Source organism: Gobius niger (assembly GCF_951799975.1).
Source record: "Gobius niger genome assembly, chromosome: 10".
In the NCBI taxonomy this organism is placed as follows: domain Eukaryota; kingdom Metazoa; phylum Chordata; class Actinopteri; order Gobiiformes; family Gobiidae; genus Gobius; species Gobius niger.
The window spans coordinates 34,993,391-35,007,544 of NC_136861.1; the positions used below are offsets into that span (position 1 = coordinate 34,993,391).

The 14,154-nt window shown below is 46.1% G+C and overlaps 1 protein-coding gene and 1 long non-coding RNA gene across 2 annotated transcripts in view; both read right to left on the reverse strand.

Moving 5' to 3' along the window:
* Positions 1–14,154, reverse strand: part of LOC306969683 — a 437,728-nt gene that overhangs the window by 129,835 nt on the left and 293,739 nt on the right. The window lies entirely within an intron of this gene.
* LOC306969668 (homeobox protein Hox-B6a-like) lies at positions 747–4,932 on the reverse strand. The gene is made up of 2 exons (XM_079565362.1): positions 3,583–4,932; positions 747–1,755 (listed from the first exon to the last, which is right to left on the reverse strand). The coding sequence occupies exons 1-2, from the start codon at positions 4,091–4,093 to the stop codon at positions 1,499–1,501; spliced, it is 768 nt and encodes a 255-aa protein (XP_079421488.1). The 5' UTR covers positions 4,094–4,932; the 3' UTR covers positions 747–1,498.

Sequence of the window (14,154 nt, forward strand, 5' to 3'; positions counted from 1 at the left end):
TACTTCTACTACTTCTACTCGTAGAATATTAATAGTAATGATAATACGACTACTACTTTAAGATGTCTAATCTGTAACATCCACTTGAGCATAGAAAAGTAGGCTATAAATAAATGATTCAGGAATACGCCTTAAGAAGCCATAAACTATACCATATTTACGCGCACCATTAAAAAGGGTAAGCACGTAACACTTAAACGGCTTATTATTAAATATTGTTTAACAAATGATGCAAACCACAAACGCCAAACCGTGGTGGTGTTGCGCCAAAGTCGAATTGTTTTGTTTTTTTAAGAGTTGAAGTTATCGTCTTTTGCAGGCGTAAATTAAATGATATGTTAATGCGTAAATGCGCCGCGGTCGTAAATCTCAGAATAAAGACCATACATTTTACCCAGGCCCGCGCATATGGAATTACGACAGTTATTGCTCGCTTTTGGCAAGTTCAACAATATGGTAGCTCTCGACTTATGGCGCGTGGTATATGCGTTTTACAAGTGGAAACCGTAAATTCGCGCGTAACGAGCCTCTCCAAATCTTACTTTTGACACAATGTCGCCCAGGATGATTTTTGCGCATTATCCAAACCTAGGTGACCAAAATGCGCACTGTATGCTTTCCCAAAACTGCACTTTTTTTTTTTTTTCGTCTGTGTTGCTGTTGTTTAGTCTGTTTTCCAAAAACTATCTTCATAAGTCGTCAGTTGAAATACGAATTGGTGAAGTCCGAAAAGAAAGAAACTTCACAGAATAATAATATAGACGTGACCCAAGAGTATAATGGCACAGTGCATTTATTGAACACTTGTCATAGGTAGTATACGTTGTACTGGACAAAAAGAAATGTTGACACTAGTCTAAACGAACATGGTAAAAATCTTCTTAAATACACAATTCCTGAACGTTTTTTTTTTTAGGTAGTTTTTTTCGGGGGAGCGTCACGTCACGTAACCACGCACCTTACAACAATGTGTGCGTGCTTGCGCCTTGCCTCGACGCGATTCTAATATTTACACCAGACAAAAGGATTTTTTTCATCCAACAAGTGCGCACGATAAGTACTAATACGACTATTTTTTTTTTGTATTTTTTTTTTTTTGTATTTCGGAATGCTTCTTTGAACAAGTGTTGCGTGGGGTTACATAATGGCTTGAAATACACCCAGTTCTTCTCGACTTCTAGTAAAAGCGTGTGACTTCTCCCTCCCAACAGGCAGGCAGCCACGTGGGTCATTCCCGGGGAGTGCTTCTTCTAATTACGGCAATGTCACTGTATCTTCGGACCACACAGGGAGACGGGGCTGCGTGGGTACAGTAAATAGCGTAATAGGACGTCGGGAGATCCTTGTGAGTGTGTTTTTTTGTTTTGTTTTTAGGGAGTCTTGCAGTGCTCCTACGAAGAAACAAAAAGTTTCCCCCAAACACGGATGTCCCTGCACCCCGTCACTCCTTGTCCATTGAGTCAAAAAAAAGAAAGAAAGGAAACCGCCTCTCCCACTGTCACTCCGTCCGTTTCTCCTCGCCCTCCTCCTCCGCGGTCGAGGACGAGTTGATCAGTTTGTTCTCCTTCTTCCACTTCATCCGCCGGTTCTGGAACCAGATCTTGATTTGGCGCTCGGTGAGGCAGAGGGCGTGCGCGATCTCGATGCGCCGCCGTCGGGTGAGGTACCGGTTGAAGTGGAACTCCTTCTCCAGCTCCAGGGTCTGGTAGCGGGTGTAGGTCTGCCGCCCGCGCCGCCCGGGGCTGCCGAAGGTCCCTGGGGAGTGAGGAGCGCAAGATATAGGGTTACACCGTTGGCTCGGCGGAGGGAGACGCGCGTAATGGCACACATAGGAACAGTGCTAGTGGAAATGGCACACATAGGAACACTGGTAGCGTTGACAATGGATTTACGCACTCATAATTTACTGTATTTCATATGTTTGGGTTATAGATGGTTATAAAACTTCGTGTGAGCTTCCTATGGGACATTTGTTAAAAATTGAGCAAAAGTGTGCGTAAAATTAGCTTTGCACCGAAAAAGTCCATAGATTTACATTGTTTACCAAAATATTACAATATAAATGACACTGACCGACATGTTCCTGATAATTTAAGGCGCTTTGCATTTGTTTTGTTTCACGCGCTTTGAGGATGAAGTCAAATCGATTCTAATTTATTTTACAATATTAACACGATTTTACGCACACGTACTTCACACCAACCGACAAAACTATTGATATTTTTTTTTCCCACTTTGGCCAACAATGAACCCAGTCTGTTTCCAGTGGCGTTTGTGTTGGTGTCCGGCTTGATTTACGCGCACACGAAACGCACAATGGCATTACCAAAAGAAAAACTGTTGCATAGTTTTGGCACAAAGGTGCGGCTTTTACGCACGAAAATACTCGTAAATCAAAACAGCGCGCAGATCACACACAAAGGCATTACAGGACACACTTGAAGGAGAAAAAGCTGTCTGCAGTGATTTGGGTGTGATTTAAGTGCGTCTGTGTTTGTACCAACTTTTACGCGCGGATTAATAACTTTGATATTATTGCGACCGTAATCAAAGTAGCATGTCTTTCACTGAAAGTTGTGATGTTTCTAAAAGCAAAGTTAACTGGGTGAATAGCAGCATTGAGTGTTACACAGAGACGCCTTGTTCAACTTTCCGAAGCTCAAATTCGAATTGCAAGAATAAAATGAACATGACGATATTTCCCTGGGTTTTCCCCCGGTGTGGTGCGGATCAGCTTCCCTCACTGCCTCTCTGATCCTCCGCTAACAGCATTTTGGCCCCCGGTGGTAAACAAATCGCCGTGTTGTCACTTCAGCAGCCCCACGTTGTGTATTGATCTGGAGGAGAGCACGGATGGAAACCACAGCTTTTTCTGAGTCCATAAATAAGGACCGAGCCTAAGCGGATTATGGACGAGCGCCCGGCCGTGCCCAGATCCATCTGCAGCGACCCTTTATGCCGCTGATATGTCCCTCAGATATGCCTGTGCTCCGGCTGCTGTTTCCACCTCATCTGTCACCGCGCTGTGTCCTACGGGCTTTGGGCTACAGTAGTCCTGCGCGGCCACCATTACTCAGCGCACAGCTCTTTCTCTGTTAAACATCAACATAAAGCCTCAGTGTTCGGGGCACAGCTCCCTGTGTGTCATTACTCACGGAGAATGGGCTCTGATGTGCGCTACTATCTAATCTGAGAGGGGTTAACAGATAACCGCCTCAAGTTTACAGCACAGCCATGTTATCCGCGTGTGTCCCGTGTAAGATTCACCACAGAGCACGGTCTGCTTTCAGTGACAGAGTGAGGGCTCGGTAAGGACCCGTCTCTTTATCAGCTTCCTATCTGCGCCGTGTTTTCAGCAAACAGCGTGTGACAGGCTCTTCCTCTGCGGTCAGCGGGTCACATACAGTAAGAGAAACAGGAGCTGAGCCAAACAAACGCGCTTTATGGCTCTCCATAAAGCAGCGCACATGACACAGCCACAAACGGAGCCATAAACGGCCACCACGGCGCGGGCTGACACAGGAAACAGACGTCACTTTTATGAGCGGATCATAAAATATGCAAAAAGCAGGAAGAGCTTACCGTTACATGAGTTCATGCGCTGCATCCAGGGGTAGATCGGCGCTGTCGATCCGGGCTTCTCATCCAGTTCTCCGAACAGCCCTTTGGCGCTGAGCCCCGCGCACTCCGCTTTCCGGTGCACCCCGTCCTGCAGCAGCTGCTCCTCCAAGCTGCACGGCTCCTTGTCACGGTAGAAGCCGCTGGCAGCGGCTGCTGCTGCCGCCGCCGCTGCCGCTGTGGCATAGTCACAGGCGGAGGCTCCACTCGCGCCCCCGACCCCGACAGCTGCCCCCGCTCCCCGGTGCCCCCCGTACGCGCCGTTCTGCTGGTAGTACGCGGACGCAGCATACGCCTTGTCCTGGTTGGCTCCATAAGCCACAGCCGCCCCGGGGTAGTGCCGGAGCGGGTCTGCTGCGTACCCGGAGGAGTAGAGAGGAATCTGACCCAGGAACGTCTCCGCTGCTGCCGACTGGCCCCCGCCCGGCCCCGACAGAGTCACCGGGAACGAGGAGTTGACAAAATAGGAACTCATGGAGAAGTGGAGAGAGGAGAGGGGACAGGAGGGCACGGGACACCAGCACAGCTCCCACAGAAGAAGAGAAGGAGGAGGAGTGTTAGGCTAACGGCTAACGGCTAACGTCTCCTCCCGTCCTCGTGCCCCTGCCGCACTTATGATTTGTTGTGTTTTATAGCCGCCAGTCCGACTGCACTGCTATCACTTAGTTTATCTCAGACCGGAGCAGCGGAGGGGGCAGGGTGGCGGAGTGCCAGTGCAGGACAGGAGAGAGAGCGGGGCGCGCGTGAGTGTGTGCGTGTGCGTGCGCGTGTGCGAGACGGGGGGCATGTGAGAGGCACAGACCAGCTGACCCTGCGCTGACCAATGAGAACCTCCCGTGCCTGGCATTCGTTTTCTCCTTTTCCTTTCGCTGAGCGGAGGAAGAGGAGGCAGAGGAGGAAGAGCAGGGAGGAGGGGGTTCCCAGGCAGACCCCCCCTCCTCCCTGTTTTCTTCTCTCTTCTTTCTAATTCTCATCCAATCTCCTTTCTAATCTCCTCCGGTTGGAGAGATTGGGCTCCTGAGCGCGCCTTAAGTGATTCTGGCTCCGTCTGTTCGGACCATAACAAGCAGCGGCTCGTTCACGCACCAGAGCCTCGCGCCCGTAGGGGCCGTGCCGCTGCGCCGCGAGAGGCGGCGGAATAATAAAGCATATTCCCGGCCCCGCTTTGCAGATGAAACCAGAGCATTAAAATGAATCCAAAGAACGTAAATCAGACACGGGCGCGCGCTGCATTCATGTGTGTTCCCAGACTGGCGCGCGCAGGGAGGGGGACATAATGTGGACTACAGCGGGGTGTAATTGAGCTGTGTGGGTTTTGTTGTGCGGGTCATAAACAGGGACCAGACTGTGCGCTTTTACGCACAGACCGTGCCACTCCAGCACGCACTGCAGTCATATTTACTCCCCTTGATTCTGTTACAGAAGAAGGCTAATGGCCAGTGTGTCAGGTGATAAGTAATAATGAATTGCTAACGCTGTCCAGGTGAGCGTGCCTCGTGCTGCTGCGTACACAAAGTGAGGCAGCAGAGACGGACACGAGGCCACTTGTGTCTTTGATCTATGCGCGCAGTGACTTATGATTTTCGGTGTGTGACACTGATTAGGCTCCCGGAAAGAAATAAAGAAAGACTGAAGTTCCTCTGCTGTTGACGCTGATTAGCCTGACGCACGGGGCGCACCGGCCGAGCCGAGCCTGTGTGCGCGCGCACGTGTGGCCTGCGTGCCCAAACACAGCCCAGACGGAAGGATTAGTTTTATAATTATACTCCACTGCATTCATATTCAGCGCACGACCTGGTTTAAAAAATATACTTTACAAGAAAAGGTTCCGCCGTTTTCTCCCACATTCTAATTTTTCACCAATGCGTCAACGCGCTGCGAGAAACAGCCATTATCTAAAAGAGCAACAGTTCATAAATATGGCACTTAAATTAATACATCAAATAGCCTGAAAATTATAATGTTGAATTTACATTTTGTACATTTGTCTGATTGTATAACATATTTAAACTGCGATTTACTGTGGAAAATAATTGCTCGAACATTGATTCAAATTGACCGTATAATTCTGATCGTGAAAGGCTTGTTAATTTTCATATTTATAATGCGTTTGAATGAATCCAGTCTCCCATGTTTTGCCGCGCCATTGTTTGGGCGAGATCCACGTGTTTGTATCTCGGAGGGCGCGCGGAAGTGCAGGCTGGTGATGACTGAACCTATATTTGCCAAAGCCACTCCGCGTTTATGAGCCGCTCCAACAACACGCGCAAATACGCACAGACGGCTCGCCGCTCCACCGCGGAGTGAAGCGGGGCCTGTTTCTCATCGGCGCGTCCGAACGGAATAAAGTGTCACAAAGGTCGTAAACTAACCGCGGCCATAAATAGTGTCAACCCGGGCCAGTTCCCCCCCCCCCCCCCATATACTCCAGGCTACACACACCACCACCACCGCAACTGACTGAACTCACAAAGGACCTATTTTTTGCTTTTAATCCAGTTTCCGCCCAAAGTAAACGCGTCGGATAGACAGATACAACTTTTCTCTCTCATTCAAGCTTGTAGATAGACACAGAAGGAATCTTTACGCTTTGTGACCTCGCGCTCTCTCTCTCTCTCTGTCTCTCTCGCTCTTGCCTCTCCGTTTGTGTGCGTGTGTGTGTCTGTCCATTCTCTCCGAGCACAGGACGCAGCGTTTCCTCTGCGCCCGCTGGGAACGGGAAGCGGCGGTATTGTGTAGGAGAGAGGGCCGAGGTTTAATAATTAATGGATTTAAGGGTGGTGGTGTGTGAGGGGAGGGGGTGCGTGCATGGCATTCAGCGCCAACACCCTGGCACGGCAACGCTCTCATCATATTTACGTCGGTTTGATTTACTTACGCGCGCACGGGCCGACACTTGAGTCCACTTAAGCGGAGTTAGCGGCGGTCCCTCTTGCCTGGTCGGGGCGGTCGGTGCTGCGATTCGAGTGGAAAGGGAAAAAAAAGAAAGAGGGAGAAGAAAAAAAAGCGCGCGCTGGGGTGAAATGAAATGCAGAGCGCGGCAGGTGAGGCCTAAATGGCGCTGACAACGTGCGCGTAATGGAAGGGTCGGGTTATCGCTTTTTACGCACGCAGTTTTTGGCGCTGTTTATGTTGTATCCCTTACAAGACATGACCTAATTTGACCAACGTGTAATCAGAAGTACTTACATGAATTATAAAAAGGGAGAAAGAAGCGTAAAAGTGTACCCGGCTTTGATGGATAACATGCTATGCGTTATGTGAAATTACACAGAAAAAAAAAAAAGATATATATTTTCATGGCCATATATTTTTCTGACGTTTTTAATAACTACAACAACAAAGGACAAAATGACAAAAAATGCAAAAAAAAAAAAAAAAAAAAAAAGGTATTTATTTTTAGTCAGTTGATATAGCCTATGTAATCAACATGTAGGATGAAAAAAGATTAAAATAAATTAATTAATTTAAAAAAAGTACAGTAGCCTGCGTAAATTCCTGGAGAAAATAAACATCGCTCAAAACAGACAAAACACACCACGAGCTTTTTTGTAGTTTGTTTTGATTTTTGATTAATTGAGTGGATAAGCTAAGCCTTCAAAAGGTTGTAAAATTCGGGAAAACAAAGGAACAAGGCGTGCGTAAAGTAGCTCGCTGGGTACATTTCTGACAAATCCACGCTCACACAGGCTCACACACACTCACACTGACTGACATACACGCACACACACACACACACCCCACACACACACACACACACATACTCAGGGAAAGTTTGTCTGGAAACTGTCAGATAAGCCTCTTGTCTTTTTTATTGCAGGTAGTGGGGTCTGGGATGAAGGAGGAGGGAAGCGCAAACGGCACCAAACGGCGCTTCCACCAGATCCAGGACCTCGGCGGCCAGACGCGGATGGAGAGACCGGTGACCGCCGCGTGACGCACCGTGTATTGGAATCTCACCCCCGTTTTGTGCGCGGAATGGACGTGCTCGGGCGCTTCCTCGGAGCACAGTGTCGGCTCAGCTTGGGTTACAGGACAATCCAACGTGAATTTAATAACAAGTCTTGGTGTTGTCTGCGCGTGGAACATTTTGTTTAAAATAGACACGTTGTACTTTATGATGTTCGACTGGACACGCAGTTAGTACAAGTTATGGTTTGGCAAGAACCCTTCATGTGGTTTTGGAAACTTAATGAGCTTATAAACCGTAAGATAAATTCAAAAAATGAAGGTACATTTTAAGTATTATAAAAAACGTGTAACGAAATAACAAAAACGGGACAATTACCACAAGAATGATTATTGTTTTAATTCTAATATATCATAAAATGTGCATGCAGAATTATAAAAGGCTATAGAAAATGTTTAATTTCGAGTTAAGGTTTTAGCATAAGTTTGTCAGCATGGACTAACGTTACGCCATATGACGCTTTGTGTACGTTCACGTTCAAAATGCAACCAACCAAATGTAACGCAGAACAAATGCCTATAGGCTACTATATAATATGTTTCGTCACATGAATAAACAACAATAAACATGCCCATTTACTCTTACAAAACCATCTCCAAGACAAACTGCCAATTATAATTCATATTTTTTATTCTTTGTGCCAGTACGCACCACAGAGATATACAAATGACTCAAACGTTTATGGAAATATAGGGACAGTAAAACCATATAGCGCAAGCAATCAACCCCCCATAATCATTCACCAACTTGCTTTATGCTTGCTTTTGCTGTACAGTCATTTAGCGACACATAATTAATTTATGTCACCGGATACAAGCCCTGTATAAATTAGGGAGAAGCTCTTGGCTGTTTCACTATGAAGTTCCCAAGTTTTAGCGCCTGTAGAAGTGTCAGGAAACAGTTAGGGCATCTACATAGTGTCTTTCGTCCTGTAACGCGAATAAAGAAGTCGATTGTCGCTCCAAGAATGCGCGAAATTAAACACGGAAATGTACACCAACAAACGCAACGACAATTCGTAAACCCCTCTTATGTAAAGCCACTATAACTTTAAACTTAGAGGTCTATTTATATCGTGGCGACACACTGCCACTGTCGAAAGAACTGCAAAAATGCACACAAAACTATCTCTACCCAAACAAAAGCCCACTTTCATAACACTGCCAGCAAAAGTGGTGCACGTCGAGGCACGTTCCGTCGTGAGAAAAGCCCAGTCTGTGCGTAAACATGCACCGTTTAAGAATCCCGCGACGCCTCCAGACTGTACTGCGACGTTCTGTGACGATAATGACTATTTTCATGGACGCAAAATTCCGGTTTAGATTGTCGTTCGTAGTCCAAACTTTCCCAACGCATCCCAATTCGCCACAGGGGTGTGTTTACAAGCACACGACTTCCAGGAAGCTATACTGTCACGGTAATGTAAACAACACCAACTAGGCAAGCTAATTATTTAACAAACAACAAAGTTTTAGAGTTAAATGCGCGGCGTAGAAAGATGTTTTTATTTTTTCTTCCCCCACACAAGTGCCTGCGTTTACAAGATTGTGAGGGACAAAACAAATGTCATTGCACTATTGGATAAATAAGAAAGCGCAAGATATGGGGCTTTAATGAACAGTTTGCAGCGAGTCCTGCGGCCCAAAGTAAAGCCGCGTCTGTGCGTAAAAAGACATCGGCACTCCAAGAATCCGACTTCACAGGAGCATCCGCGCACAAAAGAGAATAGTCAGGGCTGCGCGTTTATGGCACCTCTGTGTATGTGTGTGTACGCGCGTGCACGTGACACACACCTCCCCACTTTTATGGCTTTATGGCCAGTTTATGACGGCCTGTAAAGTCCGAGGAATGGCCGCGATGCAGTAAACAGCGCATGGACAAATGTTGCGCGCTTGTTCTTTTTTTTTTTTTCACACGCCGCGCTGTACAGTTGGTTCCTTCGGTGCACAAGCCCCTGCCTTCACTGCAGCTTTTATTAGCGCTTAAAGTGCGATTATGAAGTGTCCAGGGCACTTCCAGGTGTCGATACGATGAGTGTGCGGCGCTGTTAGGAGCCCAGAAGCTTTAAGTAAAACGCGCGTAAACAAATGGAGCGACTCCATGAGCTGGTTATTTTGTTACTTATTAGGTCGTGCCTGACAGCGTGGACAACTATAGCACGGCTTTTACACCGAGGCTTATTGCGTTAAGTCTATTTTGCAAAATTATAGTCCCTAACGCCCTCTTTTTTCAGAATACAGCTCGGATGAGAACACGCGAAATGTCCAAAAAAAAAAAAAACCGTCAACCCAGCAAAGTATAGATTTGTTTTCATTCATTTTCATTTGGACGTTCACGTTTCTGTGGTTTTGGATAGCACTTTGACCACAATAAATCACCTAATCAAACGTTATTTCATCATGAGGTCGCTTCGCTTTACGGAAATGTTCGCACTAAGATCGATAAGTCATTTGCGTCCTAAATGTACCTTGGTGATTTTGATGGAGGGGATTATTAACTTTCTCTCTCTTTTTTGGGGGGGCCATGAGAAAGCTGGTCATTGGCCCATGGATTGTGGTTGATTCGTGCCAACACAGCGAAACGTGCCCACGGAAAATGTTCGAAGGGGGATAGAAAACGCGAAATGGATGCGAAGACAATAACTCATTTGCATAATGGCGTTTTCATTTCCGATGTTCAAGCGAATTTGGCGTCCGACTAAAGACAAAGCCAATACACGAACTTACAACTAAAATGAAATAAATAAATACATAAATTCGAGCAGCCAGGTTAATAATCCACTGTCCTTTGAGTCTAAACGCGCGCACACACCCACACACACACGCAAGTTAATGGTAAACCTCGGACGGAGCGCCTGGCTGCGTGCATCCGCGTATCCAGGCAGCAGCGGCGGCCTCGATGCGCTCGTCCTTCACGGCGCTGTGGTTCGTTCGAGCTAAAAGCTGTCACGCGGGTCACTACCCTCCCTCCTCTGGGCGAACCGACCGAGCCCCACGCGAGGAAGTACGAGTCAAACATTAACGGGAGGCCGGCGGTGATAGAACGGACGGCGAGTGAAAGGCAGGTCACGGGGGTAGGCCTTGTGCTTTGATGATTTACAGAAAAATACAATTTCCAAAAAAGCGAAAATTTGGGAAATTATCGGGAAAACCTGACGCAAAAATAAAGTAACAAATTCTTAAAAGGTCTAAACTCATCGAAAAATGAACAGCCTACCGTTTTGCAAACAACAATATATATTTTTTGCAATACTTTTTGCAATACTTTGTGCGTCTTGCTTCTCGTCTCGCTTAAAGAGTCTTCGTCAGCAACTAATGGCCAAAGAAGCGGCAGGGTTGAATATACACTGATCTATTCCGGAGTGGTGGCCCTTCTAATAAAAAACACTGTTTTTTTTTTTTATCCTAAAACGCCATCTCTTCGAAATCGTTTCTTAGCAGATAGTGAGCATCGGTAGCGATAAAGATCCGCAGTTGCTGACGAAGCCGATTGTGACGAGGGGCCAAACGTTGTCAATATTAGAACAAGCCAGAATGGTGCAAGAACTTTTATTTGCTGCGACACTGTATGGGCTTACAGCGTTCCAACTCGGATACAACGGAGTTTAAATGGTTTACGGTAAATTCGGTTTTCTATTAATGTTGCTACACGGTCCGCAGTTTAGTAACTCAACAGGGGAGAGAGGGAGCGAGATTGATTTGCATGAGCTGTGAAGTGGATTCTGAGCGCGGGATTAATGTCAGATGATTCAGGAGTCATAAATTCCATTGGCTTCAACACTCTGGCTGCCACCACCACCCCCTCTCCCTATCCCCCCTCCCTCCCTCTCGCTCTCTCCCTCACTCCCCCCGTCGCCTCCCTCCAAACGGGCCCCTGCTCCTTTGTGCCGCACCTGGGCCCACAAGATACTGTAAAGAAAAAGAACGGAGGAGAAGAAAAAAAAAGTAGGCTCAGGCGTCCACTTACACGTAAAGCTGAATATATGCGTTTCGCTTTTTAGTCTTAAGGGGAGTGTTAAAAAGTGAAGCCAAACACGGATTACCGACCTAGTCATAGAACCACAGTTACGTGTGGTAACTGTCCTTTGCGTCACAGCTTATTCTGATTGGATTTAGAATGAACAATGAGGCCAGTAATGAGTCATGGTGTTTCAAAAAAAGGATTGATAACTGCTTTTTGCTTTTCAATGAAGGAAAGCTTCCAAAAAAGCTAGAAGTTGCAAAGTTGCGCTTACTTAGAATGAATAAGACGGAGAAAATACGGCTGAGCAAAAAGTCAAATCGACGCTACTGAAAATAAATGACTAAATATTAATGATGAATAAAAAAAATACAAATTAAAATATAAAATAACACAAATGCACATTTTAATTAAATCAAAGTTGCCAAAAAAAAAATTAACTGTTTTTCCACCCCCTCTGCCTTTCTCTGCAAGAAAACACATGGCACCGTTACATGCACAATCTCCTTTCTCCACGCCTCATTCACGGCTACAGGGCCTTGGACTCGGACACAAACGGCTTCTTCTGCTCCCTATCCCACTTCTTCTTCTTCCTCCTCCTCCTCCTCCTCCTCCTCCTCCTCCTCCTCCTCTTCCTCCCCCCTCCTTCCCTCTCCCGCTACGCCACAAATCCATAGCCCGGAGGCACAGCCACAGCTCGCAGCCTCACCATGAAATACACACCCCACAGCCAGCCTGCACATACATGATCGCTGAGCCACACCGCTGCCCCGCGCATGCACAGTGACGATGAGCAGTTATGTGGTGGCGTCATTCCAAAAAAAAAAAAAGGAAAAAAAAAAAGTAAGGGCTTCGGTTTCACACAGTAGACTGGGTTTGACTGTATTACGCACAAAGCAGCGACTCAACACTGCGCGCGTAATGACTCTTTTCATCCATGCAAATCGCTTGGATGTGTTTTTGGTACAACTCACAAACATTTTTCTTAAGTTACAAGATATCACAACGCACACTTCGTCCAAGTGAATGATAGGTCAACTCAAAGTTACCATCGGAGGCCTTTCGTTGACTGACTGTTGTTTTGGGTACTGCTGCGCAACGGTCACTAGATGGCACCAGAGCTTTGCGCAGGTCGCAGTACAGTCCAGACAAGAGGCCCGATTGAGTGGAGCAGAGCGAGGATAGAGATGGGAACCCGCGGGCAGTGAGTGTCAGCAGAGCCCCGCGCTTTTGTTTGAAATATAGGAAAAGAATAAACAAGCGCGCCTGCCAGTGAAAGAAGTTTACGGAACCAAATCCTATACGTGGAATGATGTTAGCAAATAAAAGCTGAACACACTGTGAACTGATTGCATAGACATAAATAGCTTAGCTATTGTTGCTTTTATTCAAATGAGCACAATGTATATATAAAAAAAAGACCCATGAAAAAAAAAAGGTCAATTACAGAAATCTGTAAAATGCCAGCACAAGAAACAAAACAAAAAATGATTATTCAAAGCGAACGTAAAAAAAGAAAAAAATCAAATTAACTAGAGCAAGTGCTTTAATAAATAAAAAAGATTACAAATATGAAACATGACTGTGGGGTATTTGTCCGTTACGCCAAAAAACTGTAGCAAGTTAAGCCCCCTGTTTGAATATTACAACATCCGACAACGTCAATCAACCAGGTCCAGTCTACGATCTTTAAAAAATACTCCTTGGACGACTGAGAACCTACAAACACATACACAACGCCCAGTGTAATACGTGCCACTGTTTGCATTACAAAAAGCACTATTTTTGTTCCGTTCCGTTTTGTTATTAAGTGAATTGTTTCCCAATGTCGTCTGTCCTTTTACTTAAACATGTCTGTGCGCTTGTAATCATTTCCCCATGTGGATGAATAAAATATGCGTGAATTACTTGACTGGCAATGTTTTACTTGTTATGGATGCATCTTTCTACTATCTGTCCACACGCAACCAGCTTCCACTAAAACCCCTATAGCTACTGTATCCGTAACTTGTGCTTCCTGTACAATCTCAAAAACAACTGAAACGAGAGAGAAACGAGTCCATGTGACCAACTCTTTACATTACGTTACAATCAGCGCCGCAGTGAGACAAACGATCCTCTCGGCTTGTAATGATGTAAACAGGTTTGAAATTGATTCCTGGTCACCGCTAATGCTACACGATGAAAAATAAAGAGGCGCTGGCTTGAAAAGTGGAAAGTGTATAAGAACGCCCAGTCATAACCATAATGCGTGTATTACTTTAAACGGGCGCTGACAGAGTCTTGGCCCGCGATAACAACGCGCCGGCGCCGTTAACTGCGAGCGCACATGTTCTCCACGGAGGGGGAGAGTGGACAATGACGAGTGAAAGGCTCCCACATACACACACACGCGCACGCACCGTCACACATAAGTTTTAGATTTGTAATATCATAGCGAACAGGAGTAATACAAAATAAATAAAGGAAATAGGGAACGCGGTTTATTTTACGCAACGGAATGCCACCATTACGCATTGTCACTCTATATAATCCAGCCTTTGCGATTGGCCCAAGTCAAACCGTGGCCTCGTATTACGCTAAATTATGAATGAATAGTACAAGAA